At 40.7% G+C, this 26,962-nt stretch overlaps 1 protein-coding gene across 1 annotated transcript; it reads right to left on the reverse strand.

Moving 5' to 3' along the window:
• Positions 1–17,561: 17,561 nt before the first annotated feature.
• On the reverse strand, positions 17,562–20,477 carry LOC120009092 (scopoletin glucosyltransferase-like). The gene is made up of 2 exons (XM_038859549.1): positions 19,981–20,477; positions 17,562–18,693 (listed from the first exon to the last, which is right to left on the reverse strand). The coding sequence occupies exons 1-2, from the start codon at positions 20,442–20,444 to the stop codon at positions 17,712–17,714; spliced, it is 1,446 nt and encodes a 481-aa protein (XP_038715477.1). The 5' UTR covers positions 20,445–20,477; the 3' UTR covers positions 17,562–17,711.
• Positions 20,478–26,962: the final 6,485 nt, after the last annotated feature.

Here is a 26,962-nt window from a genome sequence, read left to right on the forward strand (position 1 = left end):
GATCAGAAGCGTCCACATGGCCGCGCTGAAGATTTTATTGCTGAGTTACAACAGTTGCATCATAGTACACAACAACGGCTGCTTGAGTCCACGACAAAGTATAAGCAAATGGCTGACCGAAAACGACGTTCGGTGACTTATGAAGTTGGAGATTTCGTGTGGGCAGTCTTAACAAAGGACCGCTTTTCACCAGGCGAGTATAACAAATTATCAGCACGCAAAGTTGGCCCCCTTGAAGTCCTTGAGAAGATAAACTCTAATGCCTATCGCCTCAAGTTACCCAGCCACCTTCGCACTTCGGATGTCTTCAATGTCAAGCACTTATGGCCAGTTCAAGATGATTCATCTGAGGGAGAACACAGTTCCAATTTGGGGTCGAATTTTGTCTCACCAGGGGAGGATGATGCAGTCCACATGGCCCACGCATTCATGGAGAGATACGACAGGCGTATGAATTAAGGATGGGATCAGCTATTCCATCAATTCAGCAGACTACAAGGCTATTACTGCAATCATGGAATCAAGAATATTTACATTACGTCTTTTCCGTTAATTTAGCATTTTATTACTCCTTTATTGTTGGCCATCACTAGCTCATTATTATATTGTTTCCAAAAAGGTTGTTTAAACCTGATAAGTTCGAGTATTTATGCATGTAGCCTTCAGAAGGCAGGGACAGTTTTTGAATGAATTAATAAGATTTGATATACAAGTTTTCTTTTCAATTCTTGGGCATTCATAGAATTCAACGAGAATTGAGGGCTTGATTTCGGTATTCATTGGATCAACGAAATTGAGTGGCTTGACCTGGTATTCGCTTGTGGATCAACGGGTTTGAATATCACCATCACGCTGTAATTACATCACAAACCCATCAAGATCACTCGCATTCAAAACTTTTTGATTTTCCATCGTTGTCGTGTTTAGCCAGCTGAAAATCCAGGGAAACAATGACTGACAGGCTTCCAATCATAAGACAATAACTCATTAGGAGGAAGCTAAAACACTAACAAGTAAAAGTCTCCATGGCGGTCATGAAATTGGACTTTAAAGTCTCCATCAACCTCCGCCAGAGCTTCCCCTGGAAGAGTATAAACCAAAAACCCTTTGTCTACTATACTAAACCAGTATACTTCTGCCTACAAAAAAAGGGTGCATACATCAATAAAAAACAACGTTGTCCGAAATTGATAATGGTGCCTGAGATTTCTAGAAATGTCACCAACTAGATACCACTAAATAATCAAACAGACCTACCAACAGATCCTTGGTTCGGGGATGCGTTTTTGTAGAGAAAAGATCACCTGCACAGAAATATAGCAGTAAAATGCCCTCAAGCAAAACAGGTCACAACTCATGAACGGTCTAAAGATACAATGAAGAAACAAGTAGACTCTCAAAAAAGCAACTTCAGTGGAAACACATGCTGCCAACTAGCAGTTTAGCAAGAATCTGAAAGGATACTTTTACAGACCATGGTGGTTACTGACAGTGAATGAGGGCCTCATCCAATAAAGACGTCCGCGAAACCAAAATGCCCTAAGCATGCACCTGTAGGAATTATGGTGTCACCATAATAGTATAATGCAGATGATATAATAGATGTTACATTAAAACCGCATACCAGAATCATACCTACGCTTCGGCTGGACTTCGCCATTGAAGTATGTTAAGGTATGTTCAAAATATTTGACAAACCTCTAGAAAAAACAAAAACAAATAAATACTGGTCAGTCTTACAGTGCACAACAACAACATTCTCAATATCCTCCTTCAACCAAGAATAAGCACTTTGACAGAAGGATATTATAAGTTGAATTGGGGGGCAATTATGTTCATCAAATGGGAAGCTGACCACCCGAAGAGGAAAAAAAAAAAGAAAAGTTCAGCAGATACAAGATGCTGCAATACAAAATAAACAGCATTTTAAAAGGAATTACCATCCTTTTAAAAGAGATACAAACTTGAACTGAATCTAACTGGTTTGCCACAGCATATATGTCGCAAAACATTAAGGCACAAGGACTTGCCATCCTTTTAAAATAGATACAAACTTGAGCTGAATCTAACTGGTTTGCCACAGCATGTATGTTGCAAAAAAATCAGAATCTGATGGTCTGGCTGCTTATGAGAATTAAAGTAACTCGGAACACTAAATATAATTCGCACAAACATGCTAATAAATGCCTTCTGAGTCTCATGAGTTTCAGACAAAATCTGTGAACTCTCTTTCTCTCGCTCTCCCTCCCTCCCTCTCAAAAAGTCTTACGTATTTCAGACAGAATACAGAATCTGATAATCAAGAAGCCATTACAACTTTAATCTTTAGGAAAGAGAAGAAAAGGCTGTCCAATTTAGAAGTAGGAAAAAAGTAAAAGAGTCTGCCACCAACAAGAAGCTCATATAACCACTGCTGTCAATATCATTATCACTCTTCCTAGGATCGCAGCAACTTTTTGCCGTTTTTTATTCATTAATCTTATTGAGACAAAGACTGATAACGATGATGATTCTTCATCGAGATTGTCTGTCTCTGCATAAACATTTACTAACATCTAAACAATACTTATCAAGAGTTGGAGATGCTTCATTTTAGCCTTCCAGAGCCATCAAAGTTTGTAACTCTTAGAAATTCAGGGGACTCAGCTCTATCAAAATGAAGGCAATGTTTAATATTTCCACATGCAACAAATCAATAAGACCAGAATGACAAAAATTGGATTCTCCTAAAACGAGAGAGAAAATGGTCGCAAAAGTTCTAACAATGGTTATTTTTTATATGAATTTGATTTATTCTGTCAGGACAGATGAAAAGCCAATATTGTTTCGCAACTCTACCAGGGCAAGATATATTATTTGGCACCCTGCATAGTTCATGTACATTTATTGTCTGAATTAATCAATAAAAAGGTCACTTATGAATCAAGTCTATGAAAAATTCAGATCTTTTAACCAGGTGATGAACAGAAATGGAAGAAAAAAAATCTCATATATCTTTTTTTCCTTTTTCTTTCAGTAATTAAGTAAGTAACAATTGGATACACACCCTCCCTTCGAATAACGATGCATCGTACAGTCTTTCAGGGCAAAGATTGTATACTTTGTATTTCCCCTGCACATACATTAATTCCCAATAAGGCATATTCATCAAAGACATAGTAGTAAGACAAGGCTCAAAATCTTCAAAAAAAACACACAGAATGTCATATGAGATAAATTTTATCCAAGTAGTCTGAGAAAAAAAGGCAATAGTTAATGATAGTATGATACAGCAAGTCACAAAAAGAAAGTAGAAATAAAGAATTCAGTTAGGTTGAGGCCGCCCAGCGACAAAGTTTGTGTTTCGAGTTAGGCTTGCTGCATTTTGTAACAACTATAATCAAAATAGAAACAAAGGACAAAATCACTATCCTTGGAGACAAACATGAGAACCTGAAAGGTTAATTTCTTGATTTAGAAACGAAATAATCCCTACAGCATATAACATATAAGAAAAAGATGGCCGCAAAACATCAATATAAATATGAATGAAGCCCTAAGATATCAAGCTGTCATGCCTTCTACACTCTTTGTCACTGTGTAGATAAAGTGATCATGTACAAACACTTAAAAGAGCACCACATATTCAATGGTTGGCTCATCAATACCCTTTCCCAGTGGCAAGGGATTGAAAACCCCCCGTCTCGAAAGAAGAAGAGGGAAAAATTGAACAGTTAAAAAATAAAAGAAAAACGCTTATGCAGTGGGTGACCAAACATAAGTTAGACATACAAGATAGTCACAATTCCTCCAAATCTCTGTCATTAGCAATGCAGCAGCGACTCTATAGCTAAGCAGAAAACAAAGGGCACTGCTTTCAGGAGGCCTGAATAGACATGAGAAAGCATCCATACAAAGCAGCCTACTCATACAAACTACAATTAGAAACTTTCTGCAAAACACGACATCAAATGTTACTAAAACAACTCTAAATTTATATTCGATTTATTGCTTTTGGATCACCATATAGAATACAACAATCAACACATCGAGAGGCACGAATGACTTAAACACGAGCAATACATCGATAGAACTGCTATTACCTTGTGATGAGTTTCAAAAAACTTAATTACTTCTTTCATGTGATTTCAGTAAAACCCCTGAACAATGCATCGAGAATTTTTAGTTAAGTGTTACAAAGCATTTAAAATGAAAAGAGACTACTTCACAATGTGGTAAATTTGTTCACCTCAACATATCCAAAAAACCCAGAACTCATATCTCCAGCAGGGAAGCCCATGGCAATTACGTTCTCTGTGATATATGCCATGTCCAGATCAAACCCAGCCTCCTGAACATAAGGTCTGAAGTTATATTTGAAGCATATGGGCCACAGATATAAGATTACAGCATATGGTTTATCTTCGTAGTAAAATGTGCTTAAACAAGAACACAGACAGACTAACATAGAAATCCATTTTACATCATGGAACTTGACTACAAAAGGGAAAATAATGGGCATCAATTATACTAGATACAGCGATCATGCAGGAATCAGGATGAACAATGTAGAAAGCATATTGAAAATAACACTGTTATAGTGTTTACAAAATAAAAATTCAAAGGAAAACACGAAAGCTAAATCCCACCTGGTATCTACGTTTATTTTGAGAGATAACATGCCAAAAATCACGCATTATATGACAGAATAGAGAGCGAAGTGTCTCTTCAGTTGCAGCTCTGATGATGATGGTGGGAGTGAAGTGAAGCTGTAATATTAGTAGGGGTGGGAAAAAAAGAATGATGCTTGAGACTCTCAAAAAGTAATTCAAAATATCCTCATTTGATGTGGAGTGTTAACTGTGAAGTAAGTATATTTTTAATCTATGACTATTTTAATGTCACATAAATTTAGGGCTCAAAAAATTGGGGAGTTGGCATTATTCGAGAAAAAATAGGTTTTGGGTTGGTTTCGGGTTCACAACTTTGTACGAAATATTTATATGTTCCACCCCTAATCCGGATTGAATTTCGGACTTACTTAATTAACCAAATTTATATTGGTTTAAATCCAAACAAGTAAACCGGATAATAACATAATCCGGATTAAGGTCTGGACAATTAAATCCAACAATATTGTTGTGTTTAAATCCGGAGTCGGTTTTAAAAAACTTAGTTTGGTCCCAAAAAGATAAATTCGATCATTTGCATTGGACATGATGTCAGTCACGAACCATTGATTAGGGGCATCTGTGACCGTTGATTAGTGATTTAATGATCTTGTTTGCTTTATCTTTCTACATTAAACGTCTTAATTTTAGACTGAAAAAAATAACTTGCTAATTTTATACCATAAAGATTAAAAAAAATTACTAATTTCTGTTTGCTCTATCTTTCTTCATTAACTTGTTAATTTTATACTGAAAAAGTAACTTGCTAATTTTGTACCATATTCTATCTTGTTTGCTGTTTGCTTTATCTTTATTAACTTTGATGATGTCTAAAACAGGTCTACCCTATCAGACAAATCAGCCAAGTCAGACTGAGCTGGAATAACTAATTTCTCCTTTGCTGGTACGTGATCTCTTCTTTCCTTCCTGCACAAGAAGCGAACGTAAGCTTCGGTAGGGCCCCGAGGGTGTACTCGGGGGGACCTCTCCGACGCTCAAGTCAGTACAATACTAAACTTGGGAGGATGGCTCGTTGTTTCGAGCGTTGCCTCTTGCTCAGTAAGTATTTTAGAGTGCAGGAGTTAGATTGCTTACCTGAGGGCAGAGGTTCCCCTTTTATATGAGTTTGAAGTGTTCGAGTTGTAGTAGGAGTCAAACTCTCTCTCATTGGTTTTCCAGAGGGTTTCTCGGATGGTAAATTCTATCTGTATCACTCTCCAAAGGGGAGTAGGACTCTATCTAGAATTGGCGTCCTATGAGGACTCTTCATTAGTTGAAGCTTCGTGCGTACATGCTTCTGTAGTACGGTTATCGAAGTGTGGTCTTCGGTCTGATAGTGCAGAGGTATACACTTCGGTCAAGAACCGAAGTTTACCCTTCGGTACGTCACCCACATTGTCCTCACTGGAACTTACTCTGCCACGTGGCCTTCTCCCATTAGTGGGGGTATTTTGGGAATATCAGTTGCCCCCCACACTCGTACCGAGGTATCTCAATGATGAACTGGGTATGAGTGTAATAATGTTTGTTCGACGGTTCATTTTTGCGGACAAGATCGAAGGATGCAGAGCGTCTCAACCTACGTACCGTTAGATCAGATCTTTCCCCCTATATAAATAGGTGGCCTGCAGTTCTCTTCGATTTTTACTCGCCTCATTTTTACTATTTAGAGAGTTTAATCTGACTGACCGACCGAAGCCTTCCTTTGCAAAACCGAACATACTTCAATCCCTAGTTCTCTCAGTTTTCACAAGGTCAGTCTTTACTCCTTTCTTTTTTTTATATTATGTCTGTAAGTTCCTCCACTTCGTCTTCCTCTTCGGGAGACGCGTCTTCTTCCTCTACTTCGAGTGAACAGACTGCGTCTGACTCTGAAGTGAACATCATCGATTCTCCTACCCCCGGCCTAAGCGAGGCTTCAGTACTTCGGTCAGCTTATCCCGAAATTGCTGATCCAAGTGAGCTTCCACCCAATCAACAAGCGGGGGGAGACGAGGTCGATTCCGAACCGACCTGTCTATCTGGTTCAGGATTGGATGATCATGGGGTGTCAAACATCAAGAGGGACTTCGGTATCCCCTGGGCATGTCGTCGTATACCTTCAGACGAACACCCTCTTCATCCACAGGAAGGTGAATTCGTCGTTTCGCTTCACTCTCTAAATATGGTGCAAGGATTCCTTATCCCCCTGCACTGACCAGTTTTTTCCGTATCTTCGGTATTTGTCCGACCCTCCTAACCCCGAACTCTTGGTTATTCCTTAATACCGTCATCAACCTGTGTGCCAAGTACAAAATACCCTTCAATTCTTTTATCATTCAACACCTTTTTAGACTGAGTCGACATGGTAGGGAGGCCGGGCTGTACTACTTTCAGTTTCGGTCTCCAATTGAAGCCCCTCACTACCAAGCTTCAATTAAAGATTGGAAGAAGGGTTACTTTTTTGTGAAGGCCCCCCTTCATCCCGGAGAGAACCTTCCGTTCCGAACAACCTTCGGTATTCCTCACTTTTTTTAGTTCAATAATCCCCTCGAACTCAGGCTTGAGACTGATAGAGAATTACTAGATCGATTGAAGTCTTACCTTCCTCCCAATCCTTCGGTCTCTCTATCATTCAGTAGAATTGATTCTGCTTATGCCTATTCTTCGGTTATTCTACAGAGAGGTGTGCTTCGGTTGGTCTATTTAGACTTAGAGAAATTCATTTGTCTGTATTACTTCTTTATTAACATGTTCGGTCATCCATTGTGCAGATATGGCGAGCATGGAGGACTACGTCAACATGTTCAGCGCTGGGGCTTCAAAGGGCAAGAAGCACGGCATTGGTAAGGGAAACAGGAGGAAGCCGAACCCGAAGCGTTCAAGGAAGAATACAACGGGAGAGACTTCTGCTGCAGCCAATGTGCTCAACGCTCCCACAACTGTTCACAGTTCGGTCAGGGTGACTCAACTGAGCTCAAACCGCTCTCGGACTTCAGATTATGCCAACATCCCTCTTCCAGTGACCCAACCTCCCCGAAGGATGGAAATTGAAGACCTCACTGTTCATACACCGAACTGGGATGTTCTGGTGGGTGATTCTGCCAATAACCCAACCATTGCGGGTAGGATGGTTGCGAAGGCTCCAACTCCGGCTGACTTCAGTCGATACGAAGCGCTTGCTTTGTCAGACAAGGTGTCAGAGCTGAACGTTGCAGCTATGAAGGTATAATAATTTCATTTAACTTCGGTTCTCCTTTTTTGACTTGGTATTTTTACAGATGAAATTGGTCCCGAAGTACTGAAGTTCATTATGCCTATGTAGGTTGTCTCTGTTCTTGCTACACTTCCTGGAGGCATAGCGAACATGGCTCACAATGAAACGGCAGCAATTGAAAGGGCCGAAGCAGCTGCCATGGCGAAGGCGAAAGCTGAAGCTGAGCTAGAGACATTTCGGGCCGAACTAACGGAGAGGACCGAAGCTCTAAATGCCGCTAACGCCAAGGAGCTCGAATACCGTAAGGAAAAATCCAGGCTGGAGGCTGAGGTCACTAGGCTTTCCCAAGCTGCTGAAGCTGAACGAGTGAAGGCTATTGCCAAAGGCAAGGCCCTGGGGGTTCAAGAGTTCAAAGCCTCTGAGGAGTTCAAGTTAACTCTTCGTCAAGAAGGCTACTTCGGTGGTCGTGGTGCCTTTAAAATGGCCAGGAAGGCTCTAATTGAGGCTGGGCAAGATCCAAGTGTTCTTGATAAGCTTTGCCCAGTTTTGGTTGGAAAGGACGGACTGGAGGAGTCCAAAGAGGAGATATATGCTGAACTTGCTAGGGCTGAGGAAGAAGTTCGTCGACAGGCTGAAGATGACGAGAATTCTGAAGAAGATTTCGAGGATGGGGATGAACATCCTTCCACTGTTGATCTTACCGTAGTTACTTCGGATGAAGATCCCCCACATGTCATCCCTACCGAAGGTGATTCTCCCATTCACTCAGCCGAGCTTGGTGAAGTTCGTCCCTTTACGCCAGAGGGTATTCCTCCACCAAATCCTCCTGAACCGATCTTGCCAGAAGCTACCCTGCATGAACCTTCAGAGACCGAGCTGCCCCCTTCAACCGAAGACATTTAACTTTAGAAATTTTATTTTATTTTATTTTTTGTATGAACAATTTAATACCATTTTGTAATAATATTTCTCTTTTTGGGATGCTCGAAGAGTATTATATTGCTTAACGTTAGTTCTTTGACCGAAGTGGCTTCTTTTAATGAAGAACCTTACATGACCGAAGTGCTTTTCAGGCGTGGGGTACTTTTTGTAGTTGAAGTGTTAGCTTCGGAAGAAGTCCACTTCAAGACTTAAGCATAACATTTAAATACTTAGAAAATTTTATTATTCTTTGGGCCAAAATGGCTGTTTGGACCGAGGGGTATCTGGGCCGAAGTGGCCTAATTTTGAGACTTAGAAAATTTTTCTAAGCTTTGGGCCAATGTGGCCTATTTGGACCGAAGGGTCTATGGGCCGAAGTGGCCTATTTTTGAGACTTAGAAAATTCTTCTAAGCTTTGGGCCGATGTGGCCTATTTGGACCGAAGGGTCTGATTGGGCCGAAGTGGCCTATTTTTTGAGACTTAGAAAATTCTTCTAAGCTTTGGGCCGATGTGGCCTATTTGGACCGAAGGGTCTGATTGGGCCGAAGTGGCCTATTTTTTGAGACTTAGAAAATTTTTCTAAGCTTAGGGCCGATGTGGCCTATTTGGACCGAAGGGTCTGATTGGGCCGAAGTGGCCTATTTTTTGAGACTTAGAAAATTTTTCTAAGCTTAGGGCCGAAGTGGCCTGTTTTTGAGACTTAGAAAATTTTTCTAAGCTTTGGGCCGATGTGGCCTGGTTGGACCGAAGGGTCTATGGGCCGAAGTGGCCTATTTTTGAGACTTAGAAAATTCTTCTAAGTTTTGGGCCAATGTGGCCTATTTGGACTGAAGGGTCTATGGGCCGAAGTGGCCTATTTTTGAGACTTAGAAAATTCTTCTAAGCTTTGGGCCGATGTAGCCTATTTGGACCGAAGGGTCTGATTGGGCCGAAGTGGCCTATTTTTTGAGACTTAGAAAATTCTTCTAAGCTTTGGGCCGATGTGGCTTATTTGGACCGAAGGGTCTGATTGGGCCGAAGTGGCCTATTTTTTGAGACTTAGAAAATTCTTCTAAGCTTTGGGCCGATGTGGCCTATTTGGACCGAAGGGTCTGATTGGGCCGAAGTGGCCTATTTTTTGAGACTTAGAAAATTTTTCTAAGCTTAGGGCCGAAGTGGCCTGTTTTTGGGGCGAAGAGATTATGCAACAACTTCTAAACTGTTGTTTTATTAAGCTGATTAACAAGTAACAACTTATTGAAAAATTATTGTTTAACTAAACAAAATATCTGCGTAAATTATCAGCATTCCAAGGACGCATCTTCCTCCCAGGGTTTTCTGGGTCTTCAATCCTGTAGGTTCCTTCCTTGAATGCTTCAATTACTTTGAAAGGTCCATCCCACGTCTCCCCTAGCTTCCCAGGGTGTTTTCCTGCGGCCTCCATCTTTCTTAAGACAAGATCCCCTGGGTTGAACTTTCTTTCTTTGACCCTTCGGTTGTAATACCGGGCCGTCCTCTGCTTGTATGCTGCAGTTCTGATTCGAGCCTCTTCTCTAACTTCCTCCACCAAGTCTAAATTATTCAGAAGTGCTTCATTATTTTCTTGGATATTGAAGTTAATGATCGTTGTAGACGGGATTCCAATTTCTACAGGTATCACGGCTTCGGAGCCAAATGCCAGGGAGAAGGGTGTTTCTCCTGTAGAAGTCCGTGCTGTGGTTCGGTAGGACCATAACACACTCGGTAGTTCTTCGTCCCATCTTCCTTTGGCACTATCTAATCTTGTCTTCAAACCTTGGAGGATCACTCGGTTTGTCACTTCAGCTTGCCCATTAGCTTGTGGGTGACTGACCGAAGTGACTCTGAGATCAACCCCCAACTCTTCACATAGCTTCTTCATCTTTCCTCCGACAAATTGTCTGCCGTTATCAACAATAAGGGCTCTTGGTATCCCATATCTACAGACGACGGTTCTCCAGATGAAGTCTATTACCTTATTTTCAGAAATAGTTGCAAGTGGCTCTACTTCTACCCACTTAGTGAAGTAATCCACGGCTACTATCAGATATGTCCTTTGACCCGATGCTGGTGGGAATGGTCCAAGAATGTCCATACCCCACTGAGCAAATGGACAAGGACTCTGAATAGGCACCATCTGGCTAGGAGGAAGGTGGGGTACATTGGAATGCCTTTGGCACTTATCACACTTTTGAACAAGCTTTTTGGCGTCTGACACCATTGTAGTCCAGTAGTATCCACAACGTAGCACCTGATAACTTAATGTTCTTCCCCCTATGTGACTTCCACAAATCCCTTCATGCACTTCCCTTAGGGCATAATCGGCCTCTCTGGGGGCCAAACATCACAGGTATGGAAGTGTGAAGGATCTTCTGTATAATTCTCCATCCATCAGAGTATATCTTGCTGCCCTTTTCCGGAGACTTCTTGCTTCATTCCTATCTTCAGGAAGTTTCCCTTCAAGCAGGAATTCTCTGATTGGGTCCTTCCAACTTGGTTCAGCTTCAACCGGAGCCATTTCTAGTTCAGCCGAAATACTTGGTTGAGGAAGTACTTCAATTCTGACCGAAGTAGGTCCTTTGGCTGAACAGGCTGAAGCTAATCGAGCAAGGACATCTGCTTTTGCATTTTCCTCCCTAGGTATTCGATTAATCTCTACCTTGGGAATCTTGGCCAGTAATTTCTTGACCGCAGCTAAGTACTTGACCATATTTGAGCCTCTAGCCTCATAGTCTCCCTTCATTTGTTCAGTTACTAGCTGAGAGTCACTGTTGATCAACAAATACTTAACTTCAAGTTCGGCAACAAGTCTCAATCCAGCTAGTACCGCTTCGTATTCTGCTTCATTATTTGACGCTTTGAAGTGAAAATGAAGTGCATGTTCAATACATATGCCCCCCGGACCAAGGAGGAGTACTCCGGCTCCGCTACCCTCTTGGTTAGAAGAACCATCAACGTAAAGGTTCCATTTTGGGTAGTCCTCTTCGGTCAGTGTCACTAAGGTTGGGCGACGACATTCAACAACAAAATCTGCTAAGGCTTGAGCCTTAATCGCATGTCTTGGTTTGTATTGAATGTCGAACTCACTCAACTCAATGGACCACTTTATTAATCTTCCTGATGTGTCCGGCTTCTGAAGTATGTTCTTCAATGGTTGGTCAGTAAGAACTACTACAGTATGGGCTTGGAAGTAGGGTCTTAATTTTCGAGCTGCAGTAACCAATGCTAAAGCAAATTTCTCTGCTTCGGTATAACGAGTCTCAGCATCTATCATGACCTTACTGACATAATACATTGGCTTCTGAATTTTATCTTCTTCCCGGATAAGGACTGCACTTACCGCATGATCTGTCGTAGCAAGGTACAAGTACAATACCTCTCCCTCTTTTGGACATGTTAGTAGGGGAGGATGTCCGAGGTATTCCTTTAAACCCTCAAATGCCTTTTGACACTCTTCAGTCCATTGAAATTCCTTGGCCTTTTTTAAGGCCTGGAAGAAGTGTCTACATTTATCACCCGACCTAGCAAGGAATCTCCCAAGTGCCGCCGCTCTTCCCGTTAATTTCTGAACCTCTTTCGGAGACTTCGGAGGTTCCATCTGAAGAATGGCTTCAACCTTCTCTGGGTTTGCTTCGATTCCTCTACTAGTGACAAGGAAGCCTAGGAATTTTCCTGAGCTTACTCCAAAAGCGCATTTGTCTGGGTTCAATTTCATTTGAAACTTTTCTAAAGTGTTAAACACTTTTTGAAGATCTGAAGGATGATCTTCCGCCCTTCTACTCTTCACGACCATATCATCTACATATGCTTCTACTGATTTTCCTATCTGATCAGCAAAGACATGGTTTATCAACCTTTGATAAGTGGCACCAGCATTCTTAAGTCCGAAGGGCATAACCTTATAGCAATATGTCCCTTCTGGAGTTATGAATGAGGTACTCTCCTCATCTCTTGGGTCCATCTTGATCTGGTGGTACCCCGAATAAGCATCCAAGAAGCTAAGGAGTTCGTGGCCTGAAGTTGCATCCACTAATTGATCAATCTTAGGAAGAGGATAGCAGTCCTTAGGACAAGCTTTGTTTAGATCTGTGAAGTCAACGCACATACGCCATTTTCCATTCGCCTTCTTTACCATGACCACATTGGCCAACCAATCTGGATACCGCACCTCTCGGATGAAACCAGCTTCAAGTAACTTCCCCACTTCTTCCTTGATAGCAACTTGTCTCTCTAGGGCGAAGTTACGCTTTTTCTGTTTGACCGGTTTAGTCCCCGGTATGATGCTCAAACTGTGGGAGATGACTTCCCTACTAATTCCTGGCATCTCATGCGCACTCCATGCAAAGTTCTTTATGTTAGAGAGGAGGAGTTTGGTTACCTCCTCAGCTAACCTTTTATTTAAAAGAGACCCTAGAAATAACTTCTTTTCAGTTCCTTTCTCCACAGTTATTGGAAGAAGTGCTTCAACCGGTGTTGGCTTCAGTATCTTCTCTTCTTCCCGAACATCTAAGCTTCCAACTGATATGGAGGTCTTCTTCTTGTCCTTCAAGTCCATATAGTACATCATTCGAGCTAACTTCTGATCCCCACTCACTTCTCCTACCCCATTAGAAGTTGGAAACTTCATTTTGAGGTGGTAAGTAGAGACCACCGCCCGAACCTTGTGTAGCAATGGTCTGCCAATGATGGCATTGTAGGGGGATTGAACATCTACTACAAGAAGATCGATCATATGCATAACCGTCCTTGGATAGGTTCCCAGAGTAACATGTAGGGATATGACTCCCTTGGGAACAATGGATTCCCCTGCGAACCCATATAAAGGAACCGAAAAGTTCTTCAATTTTTCTTCTGAGATCTTCATCTCTTTGAAGGCGTGATAGAACAAGATATCTGCTGCACTTCCATTATCCACCAGAACCTTTTTCACTGTGAAATTTGCGATGACTGCTTCTATCACTAGGGCATCATCATGTGGATCCTGGATACCTTCAGCATCTTTTTCTGAGAAAATAATTTTTTCTTCATCCCTTCTCGGCTTCTTTCTTTCCTTACTTACTTCATTTATTCTAGCATAAGCCCTTCTTGCTGAGGAGCTTTCTCCTCCTGCGGCCAGACCTCCTACAATAACTCCAATTGTCCCAGCAGTCCCCCTTTGGTGACGAGGAGACCTATCCCTTCTTCTTTGTCTCCTTCGGTCGTTATTCCTATCATCACCATCGGTTCTTCTTCTCTTTTCTTCTCTATCTAAAGTGAACTGCTTCAGGTAGCCTCGCCTTATGAGGCCTTCAATCTCATCCTTGAGATGCCTACATTCTTCAGTGTCATGACCATGATCCCTATGGAACAAGCAATACTTATCTGAAGTACGCTTTTCTGCCGGGGCCCTCATTTTCTTAGGCCACTTCAGTATATCCCTGTTACTTATTTCAAGAAGGATATTATGCAATGAATTATTAAGAGGAGTATAGGAACTATACCGAGGGACTGGACCCTGGTCAGTCTTCCTACTAGATTGATCATCCTTCTTTTTGTCATTCTTTCCTTCTACTCTTCCTTGCTTCTTGCTTGGAGGGGGTAAGTCTTTCTCCGTCTTTCCCAGGGCGCTCGAGCCTTTTTTGGCAGGGGCCGAGGAAGAAGAGAACTGAGAAATTTTCATCATGTCCTCTGACTGCATGAACTTATCTCCCCTAGCGTAGAGTTCTCCCATAGTCTTCGGGCGTTTTTTCGTTAATGAGCGTACATACGCTTCATCCCTTACTGTCCTTACCAGGGCCGAAATAGCTACTTCTACCTGGACATGTGGGATTTCCAAGCATGCTCTATTGAACCTTGCAAGAAATGATCGAAGTGATTCTCCATGCTCATGGTCAAGATTCATCAAATCCAAACTGGTCTTTGCCGTCCTTCGTGCGGCGGAGAAGTGAAGCGCAAGTTTCTCGGACAAGTCTCCAAAACTAGTCACACTGTGTCTCGGTAATCGATTGAACCAAGTTCTTGCTGGTCCAAAAAGGGTTGATGGGAATATCTTACACATTATCAGGGCATTTGCCCCCCGACACTCCATCATTGATTTGAAACCCTGGATATGATCACAGGGGTCAGTTAACCCTTCATACTTCTCCAGCTTTGGAACAATAAGGTGACGCGGCATTTCAGCTTCAAGTATTTCAGGAGCTAAAGGGGTCAACGTACTGTCCCATACTCCCTCCATTGGGGACACTCCTTGTAGTGCTGCAATCTTCTTGTTCATCTCATCTAGGTGTCGACCGACATCTTCATTGTAGGTAGTTCCCCTTCTAGTACTTTCTCCAATGGTACCATCGGGATTCACCCTTCGGCTTGGTTCTCTAGACCTACCTGAGTGTGAACTTCGCACCTCCTCATTGTGCGGGATTTCTTGGTTCACTTGTGTCTGTTGGTTCATGATTAGTTCAGTCAACATTTGCACCTGCTGGGAAAGTTGTTGGAATTGTTCCTGAGTGCAAGGTACTTGAGACGGTCCAGCGTCCTGGTTATGCTGGTTGGTTCGGTCAGCAACATCCTCCTGGTGTTCTACCTCCTCATGATGGGGGTGTTCACCCTGCCCCCGGTCGGGAGCATTAGGGTCATCAACTCGATGGCTTGTTTCTGAAGTAGAAGCGACATTCATTCTCAATCTGACCATTGTGAGTTTCTTTAGGGAAGTGTACTTCTTTCCCACAGACGACGCCAAACTGATGATGTCTAAAACAGGTCTACCCTATCAGACAAATCAGCCAAGTCAGACTGAGCTGGAATAACTAATTTCTCCTTTGCTGGTACGTGATCTCTTCTTTCCTTCCTGCACAAAAAGCGAACGTAAGCTTCGGTAGGGCCCCGAGGGTGTACTCGGGGGGACCTCTCCGACGCTCAAGTCAGTACAGTACTAAACTTCGGAGGATGGCTCGTTGCTTCGAGCGTTGCCTCTTGCTCAGTAAGTATTTTAGAGTGCAGGAGTTAGATTGCTTACCTGAGGGCAGAGGTTCCCCTTTTATATGAGTTTGAAGTGTTCGAGTTGTAGTAGGAGTCAAACTCTCTCTCATTGGTTTTCCAGAGGGTTTCTCGGATGGTAAATTCTATCTGTATCACTCTCCAAAGGGGAGTAGGACTCTATCTAGAATTGGCGTCCTATGAGGACTCTTCATTAGTTGAAGCTTCGTGCGTACATGCTTCTGTAGTACGGTTATCGAAGTGTGGTCTTCGGTCTGATAGTGCAGAGGTATACACTTCGGTCAAGAACCGAAGTTTACCCTTCGGTACGTCACCCACATTGTCCTCACTGGAACTTACTCTGCCACGTGGCCTTCTCCCATTAGTGGGGGTATTTTGGGAATATCAAACTTGTCAAATTTATACTTAAAAAATAACTTGCCAATTTTATACCATAAATATTAAAAAAAATACTATTTTTATTTTTATTTCCTGTTTGCTTTATCTTTCTTCATTAACTTGTTAATTTACACTGAAAAAGTAACAGGCTAATTTTATACCATTAAAATTAATAAATTAGTAATTTTATTTTATTTCCTGTTTGCTTTATCTTTCTTCATTAACTTCTTAATTTTATACTGAAAAAATAACTTGCCAATTTTATACCATAAAGATCAAAAAAATTACTATTTTTATTTTTATTTATTTTGATAAGCTACTAATTTTATTTTATTTTGGTTTCTAAAGTTATACTCATTGTTTTTATCTTTTTATTTTTAAAATAAAATATTCTATTTGACAATTTGACTTGGCTCTGTAGTCTATAGAAAATTTGTATGTTTGTCTTATTGTTCAACTTTGATCTAAACATATTTCTTTTATGGTTTTTGGTTCTCTAATAACTTCTTTTATGGCGACTAGTAGATACATAAAGCCAAGGATAAAAGACCAAAGTTATGAACATCCTATGCACTTATTACTTATTCGTGTACATCTGTACTTTGAATTTGGAATACAAGATTACATATTTAGCGCACGAATAATGCTTGAGACTCCGAAAGAGATCCTATTTCACCCTCAATTAATGTGAAGATTTGAATGTTAAGTTTGTCATGTATGTGTTTATAATAAGAAAAAATTAGAGATAAGTCCATTTATTAAAAATTTTGTTCCAATAAGGACACTGCAATAAATTTTAAAAAATATTCCATAAAAGACAAAAAGTTATAAACATTTATTTTATTGATAAAAATACCCTCATATTCTCATCTTCCCTATTTGATCGGCGACTATTCCAACTAGTCAATGGGTGGGAATGGTGTGCCTAGGTCTAAGTTACACTACCGTGGTGGTGGCTTGCGGAAGTGGTGGCGATCGGATCGAGCACTTTTTCAAACGTCGACTGTGATTTCAATAAGCTTTTTCAACGATTCGAGTGATAATCGATGGTTGGTGATGACTGGCCTTTGGTCGGGTTGACTAGAGCTTCATTTCAGTGGTTCGTTCGTAAAAAATGATGGTCAGACGGCCAGCTTTCATTCGTCGACGTCAAGGAATAAGAAGAGAGAGAAAATGAGGAGGAAGAAGGAGCAACATGTTTTTAATATAATAGGGTCAAACTTGTTGGTTGACCGGGTTCTGGTTGTAGCAATTTTAGAATTTGAATTTAAAATATATTTCGACTCTTAAAGAGTGTTTGGAGCTTACATGCAGGGGCTGTTATATAACTAATTTTCAGAGTTACTAGTTGATTTGGAGCTTAGTTTAGACGAGTTTATGCACACAAAGTGTTCGAAAAAAGTCCCCAACCATTTACATCACGATAAATGCTACCGAAAGCCTAAAATTCACTCAACAAAGATTATGTCAACTTTTTTGTCAATATAAAAACAAAGAACATACGACTCGGGCTCTCTCCTAAGTACTTTGAACATAAACAACTCACAACCAGAAAAACCATTCAACGACCATAACGTTTCGTTACTTTTCACAAGCTTCAATAGCGATGTAACCTCAACTCATCAATCAAAGCATTCAAATCATTGTAAGATGAACCACCTACTTCAACAGCCTTGTGTGCCTTCTCACCAAGAGCCTTAGCTCTGCTTCTCATTTCCTCTGCTTCTTCACCCACCATTAATCGACTCACTGCCTTCTCTACAGCATCATTGTTAACAAAGTCCCCATACAGTATCAACCATTTCTTAGCACCAACCGCAACTCCAATCTTCAGTACCTCTGTCACAAGCTTTTCGTTATAGAACTGCTCTGCTGACACCGGCCATGTCACCATAGGCACCCCAGCAGATATACCTTCAAGAATCGAATTCCATCCGCAATGTGTCACAAACCCTCCAACAGATTCATGATTAAGAATCAACACTTGAGGTGCCCATCCTCGTATAATCAGTCCTTTTCCTTCAATCCTCTTTTCGAATCCTTCTGGAAGCCATGCCTCTGTTTCTTCTTCTTCTCTGCCTCTTCTTACAACCCATATGAATTGCTGCCCTGAAGCTTCAAGTCCAATTGCAATCTCTTTCAGTTGAGAAGCTTTGAAATTTGTCTTACTACCAAAACATATATAAATTACTGAATCGGGTTTCTTTGAATAAAGCCATTTCAAGCACTCGAGTTCATCAATGGCGGCTTCTTTTCCTCTATGTGCTTCATGTTCAGAATTCCGATTACAGAGCAAAACAGGGCCTACATGCCATGCCTTCCTTCCCAATTCATTCCTGTAGTAATCAGCATAAGCTGACTCAAGCTCGTAAAAGCTGTTAACCACAACACCATAGCTCTTTAATTCTGATTCCTGTACGAAGTTCATCATTCTACTGAATTCGGTTTCGACATTGTCTCTCATAAAATCTGGCAGCTGATTCTTTATCAATTTGAGTCCTCCAGGAAGACCAGTGAGAACAAACGGTTCAGTATCTGATGAAACATTCTTGTACGACTCGTACAATCTCAGACACTCAGTTGCACATTGATGTGTCAAATATATACATACATTTGTGCATCCTTTACACATAAGTTCATTGCATTTTGAGTTGATTAAGAGTTAATATTGCCTAAGAAAGCTATATTTGCATATTATAGGAGTCAAGGCAAGAAAGGGAGGAAAAGAGTGCAAAATGAAGATTTGGAGCCTAGTACTGATTTCCGATCGATCGGCCATATTCCCGATCGATCGGACCTGCCAAAACACCTAAAAATATCATCGAGACAGATTGTATTTCCGATCGATCGGACTATTCCCGATCGATCGGAGTACTATTCACAGCACTGCGCAGTTTCGTGAAAAAGACCCGAATTCACGTGTTTCTAAATCAAAACGACCCCAACTTGTTTTGGAAACGACATAAGAGTTTGGAGAAGTATAAAAGGACATAAGATAGGGTTTTGGAGGAGAGCTTGGAGGCTGGGGAGCTGGATTTCGTGCTACCTCCATTGGAGAGCTTGGAGGCCACCTTGGAGCTTGGAGAAGAAGATGATCTACAAGGGGGTTTCCTCTCTCCTTTTCTATCCTAGTTTCTATGGTTGATTTCCTTTGTTTAATGATGTATTTTGCTTCCATGAGTGGCTAGATTTCCTACTAGGGTCTTAATGTAACCAAACCTTGAAGATTCAATAAACTTGATTTCCTTATTTCTTGATTTCTCTTTCTCTCTTGATTGTCTATGGGTGTGATTAATGCTTTTGAGTGTTTGGCCATCATTCAATTGATTTGCTGCCTAGATTGAGACCGGAAGGAGATATCTAGGGTTTGCCTCAAGCCATAGATGACATAGGATGCATGAACCATAGGAATATAGGTTTGTGACTTATGCAATCGCTAAATGATTTCCATAGTTCGTAATGGGTTTTTGATATATTAATCCGATTGTTAGGAATAACAGGGATTTATATTGAAAATACGTTTGATGTATCTAGGAATAGAACATTGAATAGGTTGGGAAATCGATTGTCATTATTGAGAGATGAATTAGGGATTAAGGAATCAAGGGAATTGAATTGGATAGGTGAGGTGAAGTTAAGTACCCTAGTGCTTTCCATCCTTGATTTCATATGTGTGTTTGATTTGTTTTTGTTCTTTTTAATTAGTTTAGTAAAAATCAAAAACCAATCGCTAATCATTTTCTCCAATTTACATAATTGTAGCTTGTTTGACATTGATTTCTTTTGCCAACACATCCCTAGTGGAAACGATAATTTACTCATCTTTATATTACTTGTGCGATTTGTGCGCTTGCAATTAAATCCATATCACACATAATGAAAGAAACCCAGTCCCATGAAACACAAGCCTTGGAATCCCAAATTTGGCAGCAGCATCAGTACTCCATGGAAAGAACATATCGGATACAATGCAATCAGGACGAGCCTCCTCTAGAAGTTGCTCCAGAGGCTCTTGAAGCATTGTTGTTGCCTTCATAAATTTCTGGACCATGCCTCGACCATCCGATCCTTGTGTCGTTAACGAGTCTGCGTTTTCACAACCTTCAGGCAATCCGGCCTCGACGGCAGGGAATTTGATGGTTCGGATGCCAATTTCAGTATTTGCTATGGCTTTGGAAATGTAAGGAACATTGAGAGGAGTAGTGACAATGCTTGCTTTTACTCCTCGAGAAGTAAATAGCTTGGCCAAGTACAGGGTTGGTATCATGTGACCATGAGCCATGTATGGGAAGAAGAAGATGTGTAGATGCTCTTTAGCTAAACTGTCCATTTTTGGTGGCAATGTGAAGTTTTTGAAGAAGGGTTTCGGAGAAAATGTATGTATATGTTGTAAATGACGTCCTTGCACTCGTCACCAGTTCTTCTCTTTCTTTATTTTGTATAAAAAAAACCGAATAGTCAAAGTCATCACACAATTTGGAAGGGTGAATATGGATATGGATATGGTGGGTCTAATAAATACTTGGGCAACAAGGAAAGATTGTTGAAAGTTGCGTGCCGGACACTGTTTTTAATCTGTAATTTTGAAGGTTTGCTTGTGCTGGTCACAGTAGCGCAAATACACTTGAAGGGTATTTGTGCAACTCACAGTAACGCATTTTATATTTTTCATTAAAATGCGCTATTGCTAATAGTGCAGTAGCACTGTAGCGCATGTAGTAATATCATAATCAGAATCTTAATTGGAAGTAGGGGTGGAAGAAACCGAACCAAATCGTTTTTAGGATCGAAAACCGAACCGAATTTAATCAAACGGTTCTGTCTTTCGGTTTACTTTTTGACTTTGATTTAAGAAACTTGTGTAATTCGGTTTATCGGTTCGGTTTGGTTCAATAAAAAAGAATTCGGTGTCAAACCGAAAAACCGAACTAAACTTGTGTAAGATTATATATTTTATATTTATTAAATATAAGAGTAATTGACTAATAGAGTATGGGCCTCTATTAGACTTATAGTGATATATCTATTTACAGATTTATTTTGTAAAAGCATGGCCCAGCCCACAACCCAAACAGAGGGAAAAGAAATTAGGGATTCCTGCGATCCCAAACCTGCAAATCGGCGCCACTGTGGCTAAATCGACTCAAAAGAGTGAAGCAGCTGATGGGGAGAACTGAGAAGGAGGAGCTGGTTCTGCAGGGTACATTCGCTCAAGAAACTTCTGTCATGGTTGAAGATCTCAACATGAATTAGTCATCTCTTAAAATCTTCTACTTAGATTTTCCAGCTTTTCATAGACTCTTAGATGATTTCCTCTTGTCTTGTTTGTGATGGCAGATTTCTCACTTGATTTTCTCAAGGCTCCCTTCTTTCCCCCTCTCTCTCTCATCCTTCTCTGATCTCTCAAATCTCAATGGTGTGTATCAGTGTATGGTGGTGGCTTCCTGTGGAAGCCAAACATGATTTATTTATTTTTTCTTTTTTTAAACTTGTTGTCAAAAGACCACTTTATCCTCAAGTTTTCTCTATTTACAATTCCACCCTTGCTCTTTAATTGAGTACTTGTTTATAATACGGTTGAAACCGAGAAACCAACACCAAAACCGAATATTTCGGTTCGGCTTAGTTCGGTTTATGTTCTTTATTTGGTGCGGTTAGGTTTAGTCAGATATCAAACCGAAAAAATTCGATTTTGTCGGTTTCGGTTCCAACCCGAACCGTAAACCAAACTTTCTACCCCTAATTGGAAGATGGTGGATTTAGAGTCTAGCTTCTAAAGGATGACAAACCCCTCATTGCCAACTTGAGTTTTCAATAGAGAGTTAGGTCCAAACTTGTGATGCTAGACTTATGCCCTCATCCTATGTGGCGGGTATTTTTCATTGGTGCATTCGTTGAGAGGTGCACGTGCCTACGGGTAGGCTCGTGGGCTGATACTATTGTAGACAGACCTACCCCAGAGCCCATCCCTGAGAGGCGCACGTGCCTACAGGAAAGCTCGTGGGCTGATACTATCGTAGGTGGATTTACCCTGGAGCCCATCCCTTGTCACGTTGGGTTAGCAGACAGTTGGCCATATCCATTGTGGGTGGGTTGGAAAAGAGAAAAATGCCATAAAAAATAAAAGAAAAAAAAAGGTCGTTCAAGTAACTGGGAAACCCTCGATCCACTGGATTGGCAAGACTATGTGATCCTGACTCATAATTGTGGGATAGTAAGTGGGCTGACGATTGAAATGGTATAGTTCGGGCCATGCACGAGGACGTGCATGCTCTCAAGGGGGAGGATTGATGAGAATCTCACAACGAAATATGGAGAATTTGGAGTCAACTTGGGTTTTTAATAGAGAGTTAAGCTCAAATGTGTGATACTAGACTTAACCCCCCATCCCGTGTGACGGGTATTTAGCAAAACATTACAACAACATCATCACTTCGATATGAGTTGCTTAATGGATGGATCAGCCTTAAATATGTGCTTGTTTTATTGAATTGAGGGCTTAAAAAATTTTGGTGGGGGCCTTTTGAAAAATTCACTACAGCCCATAGAAATTTACAACACTGTAGCAAATTTCAGTGGGGGCCCAGGCCCCAGTGAAATGCAAGTCGGTCTGAGTCGACTCAATCAGCGACTCAAGGAGGACAAGAGCTTTTGGTGAGTCATTTATAAGTAGAAAAATCAAATCTAGAGTTCAAAGTAGTCAAGAAATTGGCATGTGATACGTATATTACCTTTTGTTGTCACTATCTTTTTTCAGTTGACGAGGAACTCTATTTTTGGTGTTTGATTTTGACCCATGTAAATTCGCGAATGTAAATTCACGGATACTTGAATATGAAAAGATTCATCCCATTCAACTCGACCACACTCGGGTGGTTAAGTTAGGCATTTTTGGCTAACAAGATGTATGATTTTTGATAAATTTGTTTTTACATTTAAAGCAACTCTTTTGGAATTCAAATGCACAAATGTTTAGTTTAGATAGTAATATTAGCAACTCTTTGCACCTCAGTTTACTGTAGTACTTAGGGACAATCTGTCTGTTGTGTCTTTACGTCCGGATTGAGGGGGCGTATTAATATAATGTGTACAGAGGAACGTTATGTAATCTTACAATATACATTCACTCATATATATACAACATCAAGGCACTCAGTTGAGGCAGCCAAACATACATTTCTACAAGTAATGACGCGGACGTCGGATCCATAACAAAGTCTTGCATCAGTAGCAGCTCATGTGAGAATTGCGTGTTTTAGCTCGAGGCAAACTTTGGTAGCTCGAGCCAAATTTGCGTCAGTAGCAGCTCATGTGAGAACTGTGTGTTTTAGCTCGAGGCAAACTTTGGTAGCTCGAGCCAAATCAACCGACGATTGACTTTGTCATGTTGCGTCCTATTTTATTTCGAGTTTGTTTCCTTTTTTTTAGCTAGCACGAATTTTGGTATTTTTGTTGTTTTTTTTAATAGGTTTTCCTAAACCTAATGTGTGGGGATTTATTTCGCAACTATTTAAAGGCTCTAGTTTGTATGGGATTTAGAATTCTGGTGCTTAATAAAATTGAGAGGCTTGCTCTTCCTTGCTTGTGAAAACTTCCAAAAACCTAGTTTTTATCGTTGTGGTGCTTCTGTATCAACGATTAGGCTAGATAGTGAGCGTGGACTCGTGGTGTTTCTGTATCGAATCCATTCGTCACTAGATCCTTGAGTTTGTGTTGAATTATTCGGTGGTGAGTTCTGTATCCGGAGGACTTCTTCGACAAAATCAAGTTATTTTTCTTGTTGACCCAGCTGTTTGTACTTTTCTATTTTATCTTAAATACGAGATTGCGAATCCTCTTCGTAGTCCCGTATCATCTTGGTATCGAAGCTGCTCAGGTTGTTTATGTGGAGAAGAGAAACTAATAGTAAGAGACTTGTTCGCGTAGAACTAAGAACCATGGCCTAAGACAAGAAGGATGATCCAGCTGCTAATCCAAGGAATGTTGTACATGAGGCGCAAGGCAATAACGAAGCCGCCTTGAGAGCTGAGATTGAAGGATTACAGAGGGAGTTGGTTGTGTTGAGGACAGCCCATGCACCGCCTCCACAACCAATGGGACGAGTGAACCAACAAACCCAATTTGAGGAGGAGCGACTGGCTAGGTTTAGGCCTAAGGGGCCACGAAGGGGGTTTGAACATTCTTCTAGTGAAGAGGAGGATTTTGACGAACCCGATCTTGATTTTGATTATGATCGTAGGCGGAAGGATTTTGATAACGTAAAAATTGAGCTTCCCGAATTTGATGGAAGGCTTGACTGTGATTCCTTCCTTGATTGGTTGCATACAGTGGAGCGCATATTTGACTACAAAGAGTATGCCGAAGAGAAGAAAGTAAAAATTGTGGCCATCCGATTGAAAGGTTATGCCTCAATTTGGTGGAAGAAGGTGAAGAGAGATCACCGTAGGCAAGGCAAGGAGCGAATCCGGACATGGGAAAAGATGAAGAGTGTTATGAAACGGATGTTCTTGAGTGAAGAAGACATGCACAACAATTATTTGCAGTTGTATGACTTGAGGCAAAGGGAGAAGTCTGTGGCAGAGTTTACAAGGGAGTTTGATCATCTCATGCTCAAGTGTGACATATCCAAACCGGATGAGCAAACTATTGCGAGGTATTTGAAGGGGTTGAGGGTTGAGATTGCGGATACGGTGGTACTTCAACCTTATTGGACATACACCGAGGTGAAGAGGTTGGCTATTAAGGTAGAAAAACAAAGGGGTCACAAACCCGGATATCAAACACCTTATAAACCATCCGATCCTAGATCGACAACGAGTTCTTCTAGCAACACTACACCTCCAAGTACTTCTAAAAAGGTGGAGGTCCCAAGAGAACAAGCTAATTCCTCTAAGACTTTCCAAAGGCCTATCAATAAGCCGGAGGGGAGGAAGTGTTTCAAGTGCCAAGGATTTGGGCATATTGCGTCGAATTGCCCAAATCGACGAGTGGTTACTATCCTAGAGGGGGAGGAGACGGCTTATGCAGAGTATTCGGAAGAAGAAGTTAGAGAAGAACTTATGCACCATAATAACAAAATTGTTGTGATTGAAGATGCAGGTTCAATTGAAGACCATATTATTCACCAGTCTCAAAATTCTATAAAATTGGCAACAAAGTCTGAGATGCAACATGTTGATTTTATTGGGGTTGAGGATTCTAATTTCATTATTAGCGCCTCAATATTAGAGATTGTCAAGGAGTTGATGTTGAGAACTACGAATTTGGGTCATCCAAATTTTACGGAATTTGTTGAGTTCGTGAGTATATTGAACAAATTGTGTTATTCGAAATATTTGTTTCTTTGGGATGGAAGAATACAAATTCAACCAATGGACTCGAAGACTTCAAAGGATCGACTCTCTTTGAGTATCATGGAGAAGACAACTCTTTTTAGTCAAATCATCACTCGAGTACGAGTTTTTTTCAAGTGGAGGAGAATGACGCGGACGTCGGATCCATAACAAAGTCTTGCATCAGTAGCAGCTCATGTGACAATTGCGTGTTTTAGCTCGAGGCAAACTTTGGTAGCTCGAGCCAAATTTGCGTCAATAGCAGCTCATGTGAGAACTGTGTGTTTTAGCTCGAGGCAAACTTTGGTAGCTCGAGCCAAATCAGCCGACGATTGACTTTGTCATGTTGCGTCCTATTTTATTTCGAGTTTGTTTCCTTTTTTTTAGCTAGCACGAATTTTGGTATTTTTGTTTTTTTTTTAATAGGTTTTCCTAAACCTAATGTGTGGGGATTTATTTCGCAACTATTTAAAGGCCCTAGTTTGTATGGGATTTAGAATTCTGGTGCTTAATAAAATTGAGAGGCTTTCTCTTCCTTGGTTGTGAAAACTTCCAAAAACCTAGCTTTTATTGTTGTGGTGCTTCTGTATCAACGATTAGGCTAGATAGTGAGCGTGGACTCGTGGTGTTTCTGTATCGAATCCATTCGTCACTAGATCCTTGAGTTTGTGTCGAATTATTCGGTGGTGAGTTCTGTATCCCGAGGACTTCTTCGACAAAATCAAGTTATTTTTCTTGTCGACCCAACTGTTTGTACTTTTCTGTTTTATCTTAAATACGAGATTGTGAATCCTCTTCGTAGTCCCGTATCAAGTAATCACTCACCAAGAGAATTATGAGTCAAGCATGAGAAGCTAAACTTCAATTACAGCTCAATATGAAAAGTGTAAATTAAAATTACAGCTGAGTTTAGAATTACTTAGTTTTACTTGCTCATCCCTTATCGTCTCATATAATGGTTTAAACAACAATGCAAAACTCAATATATATTATTTCAAATTCAAGCTTACCCCAATAACTGAATCGATCGATCATTTATTTTCAAAAAAAATTACAAATTTCTTTAATGAATTGGCCGATAACTGAAATAATCGAAATAGTTGACAACAACAGACAAATTAGATGATTAAATTCATGTCAAAAAATTGGGAGGAAAAATTGGTCGTAACTGACCGTTTTCATCCTAATTTGTAGCATTACTATGCAATTGTTCCACTTTTATTATAACATAAAGCCCATGGGCGTGCCTTGGGTGGGTCTGGCTTTAGTTTAGAGGTCAAGGCCCGGTTTGGTATTTAGGCAAAATTGTGTCACTAGGAGGACGACTCCACCCAATACCCCTACCAGAATGCATTGTCCCTCCTCCTTGGTTTAGTACTAGTTTTTCTTGCTGAATATTGAAGTGGTTGTACTTGGATACCGTTGGTTGTTGAATTGAATACATACAGGAGTTGTCATATAACTAATTTCCACAGTTACTCGTTGATTTGGAGCTTACTTTGGATTAGTTCACGCT

This window comes from Tripterygium wilfordii, chromosome 2 (genome assembly GCF_013401445.1).
Source record: "Tripterygium wilfordii isolate XIE 37 chromosome 2, ASM1340144v1, whole genome shotgun sequence".
In the NCBI taxonomy this organism is placed as follows: domain Eukaryota; kingdom Viridiplantae; phylum Streptophyta; class Magnoliopsida; order Celastrales; family Celastraceae; genus Tripterygium; species Tripterygium wilfordii.